General features: G+C 29.6%; 6 protein-coding genes across 12 annotated transcripts; 4 read left to right on the plus strand and 2 right to left on the minus strand.

Moving 5' to 3' along the window:
- Nucleotides 1-316: 316 nt before the first annotated feature.
- On the minus strand, nucleotides 317-1,766 carry LOC117205920 (probable dimethyladenosine transferase). The gene is made up of 5 exons (XM_033444772.1): nucleotides 1,590-1,766; nucleotides 1,153-1,519; nucleotides 699-1,044; nucleotides 510-616; nucleotides 317-439 (listed from the first exon to the last, which is right to left on the minus strand). The coding sequence occupies exons 1-5, from the start codon at nucleotides 1,645-1,647 to the stop codon at nucleotides 397-399; spliced, it is 921 nt and encodes a 306-aa protein (XP_033300663.1). The 5' UTR covers nucleotides 1,648-1,766; the 3' UTR covers nucleotides 317-396.
- Nucleotides 1,767-1,828: 62 nt separating this feature from the next.
- Nucleotides 1,829-6,238, plus strand: LOC117205855 (ras association domain-containing protein 8). Of its 5 annotated transcripts, none has more exons than XM_033444651.1 (10): nucleotides 1,829-1,959; nucleotides 2,282-2,408; nucleotides 2,536-2,646; nucleotides 2,726-3,022; nucleotides 3,104-3,463; nucleotides 3,637-3,798; nucleotides 3,890-4,006; nucleotides 4,598-4,737; nucleotides 4,804-5,111; nucleotides 5,177-6,238. In XM_033444651.1, exons 2-10 carry the CDS (start codon nucleotides 2,337-2,339, stop codon nucleotides 5,275-5,277), a joined length of 1,668 nt encoding a protein of 555 aa, XP_033300542.1. In that variant the 5' UTR covers nucleotides 1,829-1,959; nucleotides 2,282-2,336; the 3' UTR covers nucleotides 5,278-6,238. The 5 variants fall into 5 exon arrangements, with proteins under 5 accessions (XP_033300542.1, XP_033300552.1, XP_033300525.1 ...); XM_033444661.1 differs by lacking the exon at nucleotides 1,829-1,959 and adding an exon at nucleotides 1,966-2,103; XM_033444634.1 differs by lacking the exon at nucleotides 1,829-1,959 and adding an exon at nucleotides 2,040-2,193.
- Nucleotides 6,239-6,425: 187 nt separating this feature from the next.
- Nucleotides 6,426-8,205, plus strand: LOC117205903 (replication factor C subunit 3). The gene is made up of 5 exons (XM_033444736.1): nucleotides 6,426-6,805; nucleotides 6,954-7,091; nucleotides 7,151-7,316; nucleotides 7,395-7,713; nucleotides 7,797-8,205. The coding sequence occupies exons 1-5, from the start codon at nucleotides 6,719-6,721 to the stop codon at nucleotides 8,152-8,154; spliced, it is 1,068 nt and encodes a 355-aa protein (XP_033300627.1). The 5' UTR covers nucleotides 6,426-6,718; the 3' UTR covers nucleotides 8,155-8,205.
- Nucleotides 8,130-9,495, minus strand: LOC117205925 (succinate dehydrogenase cytochrome b560 subunit, mitochondrial-like). Its single transcript, XM_033444785.1, has 5 exons — nucleotides 9,219-9,495; nucleotides 9,083-9,139; nucleotides 8,796-8,995; nucleotides 8,575-8,717; nucleotides 8,130-8,491 (listed from the first exon to the last, which is right to left on the minus strand). Exons 1-5 carry the CDS (start codon nucleotides 9,242-9,244, stop codon nucleotides 8,387-8,389), a joined length of 531 nt encoding a protein of 176 aa, XP_033300676.1. The 5' UTR covers nucleotides 9,245-9,495; the 3' UTR covers nucleotides 8,130-8,386.
- Nucleotides 9,496-9,572: 77 nt separating this feature from the next.
- Nucleotides 9,573-11,737, plus strand: LOC117205909 (prohibitin-2). 2 transcript variants are annotated; one of them, XM_033444750.1, is made up of 7 exons: nucleotides 9,573-9,737; nucleotides 9,866-10,027; nucleotides 10,219-10,481; nucleotides 10,561-10,878; nucleotides 10,960-11,037; nucleotides 11,112-11,208; nucleotides 11,423-11,737. In XM_033444750.1, the coding sequence occupies exons 2-7, from the start codon at nucleotides 9,919-9,921 to the stop codon at nucleotides 11,617-11,619; spliced, it is 1,062 nt and encodes a 353-aa protein (XP_033300641.1). In that variant the 5' UTR covers nucleotides 9,573-9,737; nucleotides 9,866-9,918; the 3' UTR covers nucleotides 11,620-11,737. The 2 variants fall into 2 exon arrangements, with proteins under 2 accessions (XP_033300641.1, XP_033300650.1); XM_033444759.1 differs by having other exon boundaries at nucleotides 9,573-9,733.
- An 871-nt stretch (nucleotides 11,738-12,608) lies between these two features.
- LOC117205888 (aspartate--tRNA ligase, cytoplasmic) lies at nucleotides 12,609-15,648 on the plus strand. Of its 2 annotated transcripts, none has more exons than XM_033444723.1 (12): nucleotides 12,609-12,652; nucleotides 13,185-13,222; nucleotides 13,300-13,384; nucleotides 13,481-13,664; nucleotides 13,736-13,838; nucleotides 13,904-14,225; nucleotides 14,305-14,476; nucleotides 14,554-14,701; nucleotides 14,777-14,966; nucleotides 15,035-15,115; nucleotides 15,189-15,300; nucleotides 15,366-15,648. In XM_033444723.1, the coding sequence occupies exons 2-12, from the start codon at nucleotides 13,185-13,187 to the stop codon at nucleotides 15,527-15,529; spliced, it is 1,599 nt and encodes a 532-aa protein (XP_033300614.1). In that variant the 5' UTR covers nucleotides 12,609-12,652; the 3' UTR covers nucleotides 15,530-15,648. The 2 variants fall into 2 exon arrangements, with proteins under 2 accessions (XP_033300614.1, XP_033300607.1); XM_033444716.1 differs by lacking the exon at nucleotides 12,609-12,652 and adding an exon at nucleotides 12,723-13,035.
- The last annotated feature ends 122 nt before the right edge of the window (nucleotides 15,649-15,770 follow it).

The following is a 15,770-nucleotide window of genomic DNA, read 5'->3' on the forward strand; positions in this document are numbered from 1 at the left end:
GTATATATGTGTGTGTATATATATATCACTGTTACTTTCATAAAGGTACAACAGTCCTTATTATATTTCCCTATGACTTTAATTCCCAAAGAATGTTTGTAAATATATTTGTATGTTATAAGCTAATAATTTAATTAAAACTTTACACATATATAATTTTTTGTAAAGTACGTAGATTTAGAAGTGCTATATGTAAAATTATACATGTCATGTATGAATCATAAAGTAATTAGTTTATAACAGATAATATTGTTTCCTCTTTTTTTTTTTAAAGTAATGTTCTGAGGTATAAAATGTGAGAGAATGAAAATAATACTTTTAAATTATTCAAAAAACTGTATTTTCCTTACATTTTCTCAAAACAACACATTTTCTTTACATTAATCAAATTTTGATTTATGTAAAATGCACTCCTTGCGCGTTAAACGCATGTAGAAGGCTAAAAATTTTAATATAAAATTAATCTTACAGTTATGATTATTAAAATAATTCATATAACATTTGTATACCTGATAAAATCATCTATATCCATAGTTCTTGCACGTTTATTTTCTGCATCTGCTATTTGTAAAATATCATTTATCATTTCCTTGATATTAAATCCCTCTGGAATTTCCTACATATCATAAAACAAGAAGTTTTGTAACATTTAAACTAATATTCTTATAATACTTATTGTAATACCTATCTTTGATTACCTTGTTATTCAAACTACAATGAAGCTTGTAATTTTTCTCCAACATTGTTAAGACTGTAGTTTGCTTAAATGCTGCTGAGAGAGTTTTATTTTTTCTGACAAATGCAATTCGTGTTAAACCATCCCATTCTTGGTAATTAATTGGAGGTGGTGGATTACGTGGTTCTATTCTAACTACATTTGACTCTACTTTTGGTGGTGGTCTAAAATTGTTTTTCCCTACTTTCATAAGCAAGTCCACTCGTGCTAACAACTGAGTATTTATACTTAAACGACAATATAATTTATCTCCTGGTTTAGCTACTAAACGTTCAGCAAACTCTCTTTGAAACATAAGTACGGCACATCTGCAGAAAATAATGTGCTAAGTCCATTTCTGCTTGTATTCCCTGTATGTTAAAAATTTATAATTTCTCAAATATCAATAAATAAATTTTTAAACAAACTGAACATACCTGAACAGTGGCCTATGTAAAAGTAATTTGAATACTAAAGGTGATGATATTTGATATGGTATATTGGCAACACATAAATCAAAAAATGGTAAGTCTGTTTTCAAGACATCGCCTATCATAATTTGTAATTTTGACTGATAAATTGTACCTTGCACACGTTTCTGTAACTCAGCTACCATTCGAACATCCAATTCACATGCTATTACTTTTTTAGCTTTGTCCAGTAATTTTACTGTCATATTACCAGTACCTGGACCTATTTCTAATACAACATCTGTTGGTCTAACTGCCGCTTTTTCAACCATACTTTGAATAACAAGCGGATTTTTTAGAATATGTTGTCCAATATTCGTATTGAATAAAATTCCTGGAAAATTAATGTATCATTAAAAATTAATCACTTCACAAGAAAAATACATATTATAGATATATCATACCCTGTTTTGCGACTTCTTTATGGGTACGAGTTGTTTTTTGCGTGCGTACTTTCGGCATTTTATTTATACTATATATTTCAAACTATATGCAAGTTATTATAAAAAAATTAATCATATAAAATTCACCACATGTCAACAATAAACACTGAACGAGGAAAGCCACATTCTTAATTAAAATAGATTGTAATATGAAAGGAATAACTCATTTCCCTATACGGAGGTTTTCAACTCCCTCTTGTGTGATGTAGTAAAATTAGAATTACGTGTACTACTGAATGTTTCTTATCAAATTTCTTTGATTATTTAGTATCAAATATTATGAATTGTATAATTTGAGGATATGTAAAAGAAATGCATTTGTCTGTTAAAGGTGCATATCGATTAATTATTGATTAAAAAAGCCTAATTTTCTAACAAAGTGGCCAAACTGCTAATGAACGTAGAGAAAAGCGTTTACCTATCTTCTGCATTAACATGGACGTAAATCTGTCATTTTGATAATTATATAGTTAAGGTTATAAGCAACGAATTATTGCAATATTATTTAAGTTTTATCAAGCATGTTTATTTAATGAAGCTTGATAATAATTATCAGTGAACGCATGTAATCATTGACTTTCTTATTGCGTGAAATATTCACTCTAATGATACGACGTAAATTTAAGTTTGACGGGTGGTCTATCCTTTTGCAGGAATAAAATTTTGCAATGCAAAGGCTTAATCTTGGGATTCTAAATTGGTGACGTTATGGAGCTAAAAGTATGGGTAGAAGGAATACAGCGTATTGTATGTGGTGTTACAGAAACCACTACATGTCAGGTTAGCAATGTTTATTTAAATATCACAATTGTGTTGGATGATGCAATATTTATAATTTTAAACACTGAATTCTATACTTTAATAATTTAATAGAAGCATAGTCTGTATAATAAAATGTAACTTTTAGGATGTAGTATATGCTCTTGCCCATGCAACGGGCCAAACAGGTAGATTTACTTTAATAGAAAGGTGGAGAACTAACGAGCGTCTTTTAGCTCCATATGAGAATCCTTTAAAGGTATTAATGCATTCAATTTTTAAATAATTAATTTATAACTTATATGGGTTTGTATAATAATATAATTCTTTTTAATAAGATTCTGATGAAATGGGGAGAATATTCTTCAGAAGTCCAATTGATATTAAGACGTTCTACCCCAGAAAATAATAAGGCTTCTAGTTCATTAGGAACTCGTTTAAACCATGGTACACGATCAAATGGTGTGATGAGTTCTGCCTCAGAACATAATAGTGCACAAGATGATGTTAAAAATACCACAACCCCAAATTCCGAATTTGATGACTTACAAGGATGTCTTGATAGAAATCGTGACATCAGAAAATCATTAACGTTTGGAGGATTACATGGACATGTTATGGAAAATAATACAGAAGTAAATAATATTTAAGTTATTTGTGCATTCTCATAACTAATTGTGTATAATATCTTTTCATATTTTACATTTATATTTTAGATTCCGATGGAAAATGTTGCCATAGTTCAACCTACGTTGCATTTAAAAAATAAGGAATTGAATATAAGAAAAAATATGCAAAAACCAGCTCAGTCTCCTACCCGTGCTAGTAGCAGTGAAAGTAACACACATTTATCACAAAAGAAAGTGCGTGAAGTTCCCCCATATAGGGATCCTCCAGGTCCAGCTTCACCACCTTTAAGAACTTTACCCCCATACAGAGATCCTCCACCACCTAATTTAAATAGTCCTGGAAGATCACAGTTTCAATCTAGTACAAATATTGGAAGTCCTCATGTTCATAAAGAAGATCAACCATCTTCCAGTAATTCTGTCAAACTAAAGAGAAATCTTATTCAGGTTCTACAGACAAGATATTTTTTAAATATATACACAAATATAGATAGCTAGTTCAATACATTGGTATACATAGATATAGATAGCTAGATCAATATGTTGGTGTAGACATAATATCATGATAACAATAATATAGTTACTGCAATTAATGCTGTTAATCTTTCTTGTATGCTTAGGAATTTCAAGAAACAAAAGGACAAGCTCAATCTGTGAACCAATTATCTGGTCAAACTCAAAATATGGTTACAGTTGCTTACACTCAACGCTATGTTGAACTTATTAGACTAGTCAATAAACAACGTGATACTATTAATGCACAGCAAGCGGATCTTACTAAAGTACGAATTACGTAATTATATATTTAGTTATATTTTTAATAATTCAATCGTGACAAAATTTGTAAACATATATTTCATAATTTATCTTCAGTTTGATGCTGAAATATTGTATTGGGAAACTAAAAATAGAGAACAAATGCATCAGATGGATTTCATTTCTCAGGAAGTAAATCGCATGGAAACTACAGGACGTCTTATTGAAGAACAGGTATTTCATACAATATGACAATACTTTGTATAATTATCATGATTGTAATAGTGTTTGTTTTTATTATTTTATTTTTATTTTATTTTATTATTGCTTAGTCCGTTCCTTTCGGCTTTGGATGAGCTTTCGGTTTTACATCTCTTTTACCTATTCCGCTTCTTATATATCTACCTCCCCTTTTATCCACTCTATTATATTGCACTCCCTTAATTATTCTGTCTCTAAAACTATGGCAACTTTTGAGCTTTTGCCTCCTTGCTGTACTTCCTTATTGTCATTCCTCCCCGTCTTGTATTGCCCTTCTCTTCTCTATTATTGCTTTTAGTTCTGTTAGTCCTTCTCCAGTCTCATTTAGTATTTTTTCCGTGTCCTTTGGTCCTTCCGTTATTTCGCATTCTTCTATTACATGTCTCAGGTCTTCTTCTTTCCTTCTACATAATCTGCATCTTTTTTCTCCCTCTTCTTTCCAGTATCCCTTGCTTTGGTCTCGTTTCCACATCTGAATCTTGCTAATATTTTTCTGTCCTTTCATTTCATCCTCCCTTCTAAGTATTTTGGTAACTCTTCTTGTAATAGTGTTTGTTTTTATAGTTAAAAGAACTAGCACATGTCGAAGAAGAAAGTGAAATAGTTAGACAACAAGAAAAGACATTAAAATCAGAAATTACTTTACTGAGATCAAAACTTGCGAATTGTGAAACAGAATTACTTCAGTGCAAAAATAAAATTAGGTAAAAGATTATAAGCTTAACTTTTTTGATATAGCACAAAGTTAATTGTGTTCTTTTGCATTGCAGATTAGTTATGGAAGAACTTGCTATAGAACAACATAATATAAGTCGTGAAACAGATGAAAGACAAATAATGGAACGTAAAATCATTACTGAAGTCGAACATCTTCAAAATGAAGTAGAACAAGCTAAACGTTCTGCTGAATTAGCTTCCCAATGTGCGGAAACATTAAAATTGGAAGTAGTAAGTTTAGAGTCAGCAATTGTTGAGAAAAAATTACAAGTAGAACGATTAGTAGCGGATATGAAAGAAGCTAATTTACAAAGTCTTGCTGTTGCTTGTCAAGATGAACAAGTCAAATCATTATTTGAAGGTATTTGTGACTTAAATTAAAATATAACTGAAAATGTTAATTAATTTATCGATTTCTACATATAGGTACCCATAAACCTGGTAGTACGCGTAAAATGATAGGTTCACCAAGACAATTGGAGACTGCGGTACCTACGAGTAAAAATCCACATGGTGTTTGGGTATAAACATATATTATTCGATATGCTTTAAGATATCGAACGTAATATTTTTTATTTTTAATACAGTAAACAATTAAATATTTCATGTAGGGTTACATGTGCAGTTTGCACCTCTAGTAAAATCAATGTAAGTGAACAAGATATTTTACTTTCGTACTGTTTATGTATACACTAATTATTTTTATCTACTGGCCATATAATTTTGAACAAGCTTAAGTAATAAGTATAAGTCATATTAATAGTCTTAAACATTATTTGTATATATTCAAGACAAAAGAAAAAATATTGGACAATACATTTATCCAAAGTGTCACAATTATAAATCATGCGACCTGCTTGCATGATATAATTTAAGTAAATGTACTTATAAATTGTTGCAAATTTCATGGAATTATTACTTGAGATAAGATTATATATTTTCTATAATCAAAATGATTCTGTGAATTAATAGCATTTACATATTGGTGCACTATACAATATTAATTTAATTTGCACTTAAAATATTAATGTAGTACACATATGTTGTGTATCTTGTACATATCCTTGAAAGCATGTGATAATGAAATCTGAAATATTCTACCCTATCTTCTGTTGAAGTAAGCTAATTTACTTCAACTTTATTTCTAAACATTTAAGAATCTACTATTCAAATCTCATTTCAAAATTGAGTTCATTCTATTTTATCAACCAAACTTAACCTTATATAAAAAATCTGATTGTGTTTGATTGTGTTTGATTGTATGTGATTGTAGTTTTAAATGAAAAATTCACTTCATTTTACATGACAACAGTCTTCGTTGATTTATATGTGCATATAAATTATATTATTAGTGCATATCATAGCATCTTCACACTGCCATTATTAGTAATGATCTTTTAAATATGATACTATGATTAAGTTTACTTCGTATGTAATTTCACTTTTACAAAATCTACATACTCTTGGAGTATGTAATTATTTCATTGTCGATAATACTTATCTGTTTTTTACAATGTGTCTACCAAAGTGTGTTAATTTTTTATTAGAAATAAACATATATTGTATAATAAAATATACAAATAAAAGATAAAATTTAATTAAAAGTTGAAATGGAATTGTTTATTACTCCATTTAGATCTATTGATCTAATTTTACAAAAATACATCTAATGTATATACCCTAATTATAGGGTCGTAAGAAGAGTAAAACAATAGCTCACAGTTTCGCGCGCTTTTTAATTCGTTACTTCATAGCGTCATAGAAGCAATATGTACCGGGATCATTTAATCCTTTGTTTAGAATTATACACATATACATAAGTAAAAGAAAAAAATTACTGATAATTAATCAAGTAAATGTTCGAAATGTGTTTATACTTTTAATATAATATTTAATAATCATTTATTACGTCTTCAATTAAGTGGAATTCAAATAACAACACTTGTTTTCTACATTCTTCAAGCAAATATGAGTCTCTGGGTAGATAAATATCGCCCAACAGTACTTGGAAAATTGGATTATCATAAAGAACAAGCAGAATATTTAAAAAACATGGTAATATTGCCTTAAAATATAATTAAAGTATGTTCAGTAAATAGTAAGTTAGAAAATAGGTTATACTGGAAGTTACATGACGTTATTTATTTTATTTGTAATATCATTAAATATAAATGAATTCAAATGACTTATACTATAATTTTAGATACAAAAAGGAGATTTTCCACATTTATTAGTTTATGGACCATCAGGGGCAGGAAAAAAGACCCGTATAATGTGTATCATAAGAGAATTATATGGAAGTGGTGTTGACAGATTAAGAATGGAAACTATGACATTTGAAGTAAGGTATATTTTTATATATTTAGTTTGATTCTGAAAATGATAACTTTATGATTTCAGACACCTTCCAAGAAGAAGCTAGAGATAACAACAATAAGTAGCAACTATCACATTGAAGTAAACCCAAGCGATGTTGGTATACATGATAGGATAGTAGTGATGGACTTGGTAAAAACAACAGCTCAAACTCATCAAATAGATCCCAGTGGACAAAAAGAATTTAAAGGTAAATTTTCAAGTTTTATTTAACAATTGATCATTATTTAATTTTATGCATTCTTTAATAACCATAATTTTTTATTAGTGGTATTACTGACTAATGTGGATCAACTTACAAAAGAGGCACAACATGCTCTTCGAAGAACAATGGAGAAATATGTCACTACATGTAGGCTAATACTTTGTGCAAATTCAACATCTCGTGTTCTGCCAGCTATCAGATCACGATGTTTGGGGATTAGAGTTCCAGCACCATCAACATCAGATATAAAAGATATTTTGCATTCAATTTGTAAACGCGAAGGTTTAACTTTACCAGATGAACTGGCTACAAGATTGGCTGAATGTAGTGGCAGAAATCTCCGACGAGCGATATTAATGCTTGAAGCTTGTAAAGTTGAGCAGTAAGTATATTCATCCATCAATAAATTTGTTTTGATACATTTAACTAAAACAGTATATCACTTTATTCACTTTTTATTTTTAGATATCCATTTACTGCAGACCAAAGTATTACAGAACCAGATTGGCAAGTGTATATTCGTAATACAGCAAATATGATGGTCAGTGAACAGAATCCAAAGAAGCTTCTTACAATAAGAAACAGGCTCTATGAATTATTAACACATGCTATACCATGTGATTTAATATTTAAGGGTCTTTTACAAGAATGTATAAAAAATTGTGATCTTCAGCTAAAAATTGAAATTGCAACAGTTGCAGCAGAATATGAACATAGAATGCACAGAGGATCAAAACCAATTTTCCATTTAGAAGCATTTGTCGCACGATTTATGGCAATTTACAAAAAATTTATCGATTCATCTCTTGAAGGTTTTGTGTGATATATTTATTCACATATTTGCATATATTAAAATATAATTTTTAAATCAGTTCATACATTCGTAAATTATTTTGTATTTACTATTATAAATTAATTACTAATAATGTCTACTTTTGGTTTTTGTCATAAATTAGATATAATTTCGAAAGTACAAGATGGAACACATTAATCTAACAGTACAATTAATTTTCGATAGAAATTACATCACAATGTGACAATATAATTATTTAAATTTACATTGCAGCAAGAGCAATAGCAGAAATTGTTGATAATGCAATTACCGCATAACCAGTACAATACACTTCCTTAATTGAAAGAAACATTCCTAAATCCCAAGCCTATAAACAAGATTTTATTAGTAACAAAAAATATTAATTAAAAACATATATAAATCCAATAGTTTTTAAGAAACTTTAACTACCAAGTGACGAAATCCATTAAATACATGATACGTAGCAGGTAAAGCAAGCAAAGTTTTTCCCGTGAAAAGAACAGGTGCAGACAAACCTAAATTTGTAATGATTTCTATGAGGCAAGGAATACCACCTGGGATAAGTAATGTTCCTGCAATTACAACAAAAATTATTTGTTTACAGATTTTTATTTCTAGCTTTATTCTGCAGAGATAAATAATAATTTTACCTATACCAAGCAGCATGGCATAACTTGATAATATCATGCCTGTTGTACGATGTGTAATTGAAAGAAAAGCTGTTAATTGAATTTGGTAAATGGACAAATGTGGTGACATGGGTCTCTTAAGGCGCATGTTTTTCTCATCATGAGTTTCGCAAATTGTACTTCCCGTGAACAGTGGTTTAGATATGGCAACATTTCGTGAGCTAGAAAATTACTTTCATAATTTCATTTATAAAAAGCATAAATGACATTTAAATAGAGCGAAGGTTACACATTATATAATAAGTTACCTGGAGGTATATACATTCCGGAAAGTACAAGAATTGATGCTTCGCCGGCAAAGCAATCTAAACAAAAACAATTTTTAACATTAGTCTTATTAAATACAACAAAATTTGTTAAAAAAGTTCAGCGACAGTTCACTACCTCATATAACACAGCGCCATGTTCATGTGACTATATTCGTAATTCTAAATTCTAAACGTACATACATAGATGTTGAAGTATAGAACAGAGATATAAATTATGTGTCTTTTTATAGTATTTATTCTGACTATTTGGCTTAGACAAAATTGCGTAATATAAGTAATTCGATTAGATAAAAGTTAAAAGAATTATCTCATATTGGGACATATGATTTCTATAGTCTGTCTAACAAGACGAGATAGTAAACGTAAACAAAATTTGATTGCTGCGATTATAACTATTGCTGACTAGTGTTAGTCTAGTCAGCAATTATAGATTATATATGTCTTTCATACCGATATTATTTTTTACTTATTATTAAGTAAATTATTTTATTGATGAGACAGTAGAGAAGACTAGAAAATTTAATGTTTTATCTATTGCAATAAACGAAAATATTCTTCGTCATCGTCACTTGAAAATAAGGCTTCATAGGGGACAAATCATATGCATATAGTATAGCCACCTTATGGTTTGTAAGTATGTAAGCTTTCTGTGATATCGTCCTTTACTGTGAATCCCGGCTCGTGCCTAGCGTTTCTCAAAGATCGTTATTGCATTTTTGATCTCGAAGTACAATATATTTGTTAGAAATTATTAATTTTTAGGTCATCGTGAGAAAATATAGACATAATTGCAGTAAATAATATTATACAATAAAATGAACGAATTTAAATTGCCTAAAGCTCCTAATGGTATAGGAATTGCCGCTTCATGCCTTGCAGCGGTCGGTATGACGGGTTATGGCTTTTGGAAATCTATGTATACAGGTTTGGTTTACGTAATTTACTAAAGAAAGAAGAAAAAATGAATATTTATATATTATAAGTAATATAAACAAATTATTATCGATATGTATATATATATAATTTGATAAAAAAACTAATGAAAAAAATAAAATTCAAAGCAAAAAACATTTGCTTTTAAACATTTGTAGTTATATGATTATGTCTTATTTCAGTGGAAGCTGGTCATAGAGCAATTATATTCTCTCGTTTGGGAGGAATTCAACAAGATATATTAACCGAAGGTCTTCATTTTCGTATTCCATGGTTTCATTGGCCAATTATTTACGACATTAGAAGTAGGCCTAGGAAATTATCTTCCCCTACAGGCTCCAAAGATTTACAAATGGTCAATATTTCTCTTCGTGTGCTGTCTCGTCCTGATGCAACTATGTTACCAGCAATGTATCGTCATTTAGGTCTTGATTATGATGAGAAGGTTGGTGTAAAATATCAAAATATTTTCATATTAAAATTTCAATAAAATTGTTATTGAAATATAATCGTTTGTGTTTTAGGTTTTGCCAAGTATTTGTAATGAAGTATTAAAATCAGTTGTAGCAAAGTTTAATGCATCTCAGCTAATTACGCAGAGACAACAGGTTTCAAATTTAGTAAGAAAAGAATTAACTGAACGTGCTAAAGATTTTAATATTGTCTTAGATGATGTGTCAATAACTGAATTAAGTTTTGGCAAAGAATATACAGCTGCTGTAGAATCTAAGCAAGTTGCTCAACAGGAGGCGCAAAGAGCTGCGTTCTTTGTAGAAAAAGCAAAACAGGAGAAACAACAAAAAATTGTTCAAGCAGAGGGTGAAGCAGAAGCTGCCAAAATGATATCCTTTAAAAAACAATATAAATAATTATAATGTTGCATATATTCTTTCTGAATGGAAATATCCTTAACTCCAGTGTACCTTGGCTTGGCTCTTAGTCAAAACCCAGGTTATTTAAAATTACGAAAAATCCGTGCAGCACAAAACATTTCTCGCACGGTAATTATAGAAAAATTCTGTTTTTTGTAATGAATTATCGAAAAATTATATGATAAACGTAATTTTTGTTTTAGATTGCTAATTCTCCCAATCGTTTGTATCTTAGTGGTAATGGCTTGATGCTAAATATTCAAGATCCATCATTTGATGATTCATCAGACAAATTGAAAAGTAAGAAATAAAGACGGCAAAATATTTTTTCATACCTATCATATGTAATATGATCTTCAACGTTATATATGTAGATAACAAAAGAAATTATTAAAAAGATTCATTAGATGATTGTAGATATAAAAATGCCACTGCACCTATTTCTTGTTATTTGTTTTAATATCCTGTGGTAAGGTGATGCTCGCTCGCAAATCTCGAGCTCCTGTTTTTTCAGGTAATAAAAGACTGGGCTTGGGAAACTGGAATGATGCTATGCAAAGTGCTGTGAAAACTTTAAAATCTGAGCAACAAGCAACAGTGAAAACCAATGAAAGGCCATTAATTAGAGATTCTGTACCAATATCTCCAGAAGAACAAGTATCTATTTTATTGGATTCTGCAGACGGTGGAGCAAAAATGATTGTTTCTTGAATTCGAACTTTTAATTCTATATTTAAAAAAAGATTGCGATGCGAGCTCATCTTCTCTAACATATTCCTCACCTAAATCTTGTTAATGTCATAGACTAGATAAAGATCTTTTTGTTTTACATTAAGGAATTTATATTTTAATAATCTTTTAACAAGACGTCTTTACAAATTATCGACATAAGAAAATAAAGTTAATTTACAGTTTGTCCCCTTATCCTTCTTTTATTCTTAGAAATACAAATCATTTGGCACTCGACAATCATGATCTTCGTCTGGACATTTATAATAAAAATTTTATGATATAATATTCTAATTAATCATTTATTTAAAAACGTGAATGTTGAATGAACAACGTTTCGGAATTATGTAATATCTTTGTATCCTTGTTACTTAAAACTTATCTTTAAAAAATGGTAAATTTCGGAACGCATTTGGGAGGTACACTTCCGGCAAATTTTTTAATAAGTATATATGTATTTATTTTATTATTGTATTATTGCTTAGTCCGTGCCTTTCGGTTTTGGACGAACTTTCGATTTTACATCTCTTATACCTGTTTCGCTTCTTATATGTCTATCTCCCCTCTTATCCACTCTATTATATTGCACTCCCTTAATTATTCTATCTCTAAAAGCTAAAATTAAAAACTAAAAATTAACAACTAATGACTAAAAACTGTTGCAACTTTGGGCTTTTGCCTCCTTGCTGTGCTTCCTTCCTGTCGTTCCTTCCCGTCTTGTATTGCCCTTCTCCTCTCTGTTATTGCTTTTATTTCTGTTAAACCTTCTCCAGTATCATTTAGTGTTTTTCCTATGTCCTTTAGTCTTCTCGTTATTCCACATTCTTCTATTACATGTCTCAGGTCTTCTTCTTTCCTTCTACATAATCTGCATCTTTTTTCTCCCTCTTCTTTCCAGTATCCCTTGCTTTGGTCTCGTTTCCACATCTGAATCTTGCTAATATTTTTCTGTCCTTTCATTTCATCCTCCCTTCTAAGTATTTTGGTAACTCTTCTTTGGCGATATTTCTGTAATGTATGTTATATTTGGATTCCCTTTCTCTTCTGCTTCTCTCTTTCTTCTTTCTTCTAAAATTTGGTCTGCTGTCATCCTTTTGCTCTTCTCTTGCTTCTATCTGCGTCCCTCCATTTCTCACCTCTTCTAGTCCCTTTTTTCTCTTTCTTGCTCTTTTCCCTTCTTGGTCATTTCCTCAGTTTCTCTCTCTTTCCTTCATACACTCCATTACTAGTTTATGATTCTTGCTGCTCTTTTTAATGCTTTATCTTTGATTTCTATTAGCTTGCATATATATGTATTTAATGTAGTCAATGTAGATAACCTCTACTCGTATGTGATAAGAAAAGTATTGCCAATTTGTCATTAATTACGTGCTATTTTCAAGTTTGAATAAAATAAAGGTGCGTATTTTCAATTTAATAAATTTCAGGTTGTAATTTTAAGCAAACGTTTATTTTTACTCTTTCTATATCTATTCTATTTTTTCTTTATATAATATACTTAACCATATATTTTGTTAAACTAATATGGTATTGCATTACATTTGTAGATGAAAGAAGATAAACGTGCTAATCTAACTACAGAGAGGTAAGATAAATTATTATTTTTAAAAGACAGTTATTTCAAAATTATGTTTTTGAGTTTCTCTATTTCTCTTTCTTAAGCGATGAGCTTTCTAAGAAGGCTCTTAAGAAACAGCAAAGAGAAGCAGAAAAAGCAGCAAAGAAAGCTGAACGTAAAGCTCAGATTGTAAGTTAAATCATTACATATTTTAATAAAAAAAAATTATTTTCTAAAGTTTGATGTATAGGCTTTCAACAAAGCATTTTTGATTTATATATATAGCAAGCACAACAAGATGCAGTTCAAGAAGAGGATATATCAGTTGGGAAATATGGAGAAATAGGATTAATACAGAGTAAAGAAAAACACACAGAAAGGAAATTTACTGATGTTAAAAATTTGAATCCCAATTTAGAAAATCAGACTATATGGTTAAGAGGACGTTTACATACTAGTCGTGCTAAAGGTATATCATTTAAAAATAAAGCAAGAACATTTAATATTTATATAATCAAATTAAATATTTCTCCCTTATAGGTAAACAGTGTTTTATCGTTCTAAGACAGCAATCTTATACAATACAAGGTTTAGTTGCAGTCAATGAAAAAGTCAGCAAACAAATGATTAAATTTATATCCAAGTAAGTGGTGTAAATGAGTTAATAAAAATTAATGTTACTTTTTATTTTACAAAATTATTTTGTAGCATTACCAAAGAATCTATCGTGGATGTAGAAGCAGTTGTAAAATGTGTTCCTTCCAAAATTGAGTCATGTACTCAAAAAGATGTTGAAGTTCACATTGAAAAAGTTTTTGTAATAAGTGTTGCAAAACCACAATTGCCTTTACAAATTGAAGATGCTTCAAGACCTGTAGGGGAAACCGATGATAATGCTTTGAACATAAAAGTGAATCAAGATACTAGATTAGATAATAGAGTCTTGGATCTAAGGACTCCTGCTAATCAGGCTATATATAGAATAGAAGCAGGTGTCTGTAAATTATTCAGAGATATACTTACAAGTAAAGTAGGTTGTCAGAAAAGTAATAAATTTTACAAAATCATAAACAGCATATAGAATTTTATTCACACATTTTTGTTTATAGGGATTTGTTGAAATTCATACACCAAAAATTATATCTGCTGCAAGTGAAGGTGGTGCAAATGTATTCACAGTATCATATTTTAAAGGAAATGCTTATTTAGCACAGTCTCCACAACTTTACAAACAAATGGCAATAGCTGCTGACTTTGATAAAGTTTTTACAACAGGAGCAGGTAATGTTTAATTTAAAAAATTTAATTCTTTCATTTCGTTTTTTGGAAATACGTTATTATGTATGGGAATTTCTTAGTTTTTAGAGCTGAAGATTCAAATACTCATAGACATTTGACAGAATTCGTCGGTCTCGATTTAGAAATGGCATTTAAATACCATTATCATGAAGTAGTTGATACTATTGGACAGTTATTTGTAGAGATGTTTAAAGGTCTCCGTGACAAGTTAGTAAAGTTGACTAAAAGATGTAAAATACTTTTTCTGTAATTGTAAAATACTAATCTTATATTTAATTTCAGTTACGCTGCTGAAATCGAGGCTGTACGTCAGCAGTATAATGTCGAACCATTTAAATTTTTAGATCCGCCTTTGAAATTAGAATTTAAGGATGCTATTGAATTATTATCGGAAGCTGGTGTAACTTTGGGCGAAGAAGATGATTTATCTACGCCGGATGAAAAATTGTTAGGCAAACTTGTTAAAGCAAAAGTAGGTTTTTCTTTAAAATAGTATTTGTAGATATGAATCTACTTTTCTCAATATTGTCTTACTTCTAGTACGATACGGATTTTTACATCTTGGATAATTATCCATTGGCAGTAAGACCGTTTTATACCATGCCAGATCCAAATAATCCGGTAAGCTCTTAGAATACCCATTTTTAGAATAATGCGTTACAATAATACATTAAATATGTTACATTTATTATAGAAAGCATCAAATTCTTATGACATGTTCATGCGCGGTGAAGAAATTATGTCTGGTGCGCAACGTATTCATGATCCTGAACTTCTTACAGAACGTGCAAAGCATCATGAAATTGGTAGGAATATTTTATATTTTTATATGTTTGCAGTAATAATGTAACATATTTTTTTTTAATTGTAGACATAGAAAAGATAAGATCATATATTGATGCATTTAAATATGGTTGCCCTCCTCATGCTGGTGGTGGTATTGGATTGGAGCGTGTTGTTATGTTATATCTTGGCTTAGACAACATTAGAAAAGTCTCGATGTTTCCTCGTGATCCTAAACGTATTACGCCATAAAATTTCAACTTTAAAATAATTCGTGTAGGACATATATATTAATGTATAATGAATACATTTGTATCATTTGTAATTACTATATCATTGAAAAAAGACAATAAACAGACATTTTGAGTACGTTTTCAGTTAGGTATAATGTCTATAGTGATTTATAATATATCGTATATGTAAATTGTAATAATAATAAAAAAAAGTATTGCAATTTTCGCAATATATTGTGGTCAGTTAGTCATTATTTTTT

This window comes from Bombus bifarius, unplaced genomic scaffold (assembly GCF_011952205.1).
Source record: "Bombus bifarius isolate JDL3187 unplaced genomic scaffold, Bbif_JDL3187 scf7180000007966, whole genome shotgun sequence".
Lineage (NCBI taxonomy): Eukaryota > Metazoa > Arthropoda > Insecta > Hymenoptera > Apidae > Bombus > Bombus bifarius.

Bases quoted from the DNA above. Each gene is read 5' to 3' on its own strand.
- LOC117205920 (XM_033444772.1), bottom strand. From the start codon at position 1,647: ATGCCGAAAGTACGCACGCAAAAAACAACTCGTACCCATAAAGAAGTC. The intron at 617-698 runs GTAATCAAAGAT...TATGATATGTAG, and splicing joins ATTGTAGTTTGAATAACAAG to GAAATTCCAGAGGGATTTAA. The intron at 440-509 runs GTATACAAATGT...TAAAATTTTTAG, and splicing joins GATATAGATGATTTTATCAG to CCTTCTACATGCGTTTAACG.
- LOC117205855 (XM_033444651.1), top strand. From the start codon at position 2,337: ATGGAGCTAAAAGTATGGGTAGAAGGAATACAGCGTATTGTATGTGGT. The intron at 2,409-2,535 runs GTTAGCAATGTT...TGTAACTTTTAG, and splicing joins CAGAAACCACTACATGTCAG to GATGTAGTATATGCTCTTGC. The intron at 4,007-4,597 runs GTATTTCATACA...TTGTTTTTATAG, and splicing joins GACGTCTTATTGAAGAACAG to TTAAAAGAACTAGCACATGT.
- LOC117205903 (XM_033444736.1), top strand. From the start codon at position 6,719: ATGAGTCTCTGGGTAGATAAATATCGCCCAACAGTACTTGGAAAATTG. The intron at 7,092-7,150 runs GTAAGGTATATT...TTATGATTTCAG, and splicing joins TGGAAACTATGACATTTGAA to ACACCTTCCAAGAAGAAGCT. The intron at 7,714-7,796 runs GTAAGTATATTC...TTTTATTTTTAG, and splicing joins GAAGCTTGTAAAGTTGAGCA to ATATCCATTTACTGCAGACC.
- LOC117205925 (XM_033444785.1), bottom strand. From the start codon at position 9,244: ATGAACATGGCGCTGTGTTATATGAG. The intron at 8,996-9,082 runs GTAACTTATTAT...GTAATTTTCTAG, and splicing joins CGGAATGTATATACCTCCAG to CTCACGAAATGTTGCCATAT. The intron at 8,492-8,574 runs GTAGTTAAAGTT...TCTTGTTTATAG, and splicing joins TTAATGGATTTCGTCACTTG to GCTTGGGATTTAGGAATGTT.
- LOC117205909 (XM_033444750.1), top strand. From the start codon at position 9,919: ATGAACGAATTTAAATTGCCTAAAGCTCCTAATGGTATAGGAATTGCC. The intron at 10,482-10,560 runs GTTGGTGTAAAA...TTTGTGTTTTAG, and splicing joins GTCTTGATTATGATGAGAAG to GTTTTGCCAAGTATTTGTAA. The intron at 10,879-10,959 runs ATATCCTTTAAA...ACTCCAGTGTAC, and splicing joins AAGCAGAAGCTGCCAAAATG to CTTGGCTTGGCTCTTAGTCA.
- LOC117205888 (XM_033444723.1), top strand. From the start codon at position 13,185: ATGAAAGAAGATAAACGTGCTAATCTAACTACAGAGAG. The intron at 13,839-13,903 runs GTAAGTGGTGTA...ATTATTTTGTAG, and splicing joins ATGATTAAATTTATATCCAA to CATTACCAAAGAATCTATCG. The intron at 14,702-14,776 runs GTTAGTAAAGTT...ATTTAATTTCAG, and splicing joins TTTAAAGGTCTCCGTGACAA to TTACGCTGCTGAAATCGAGG.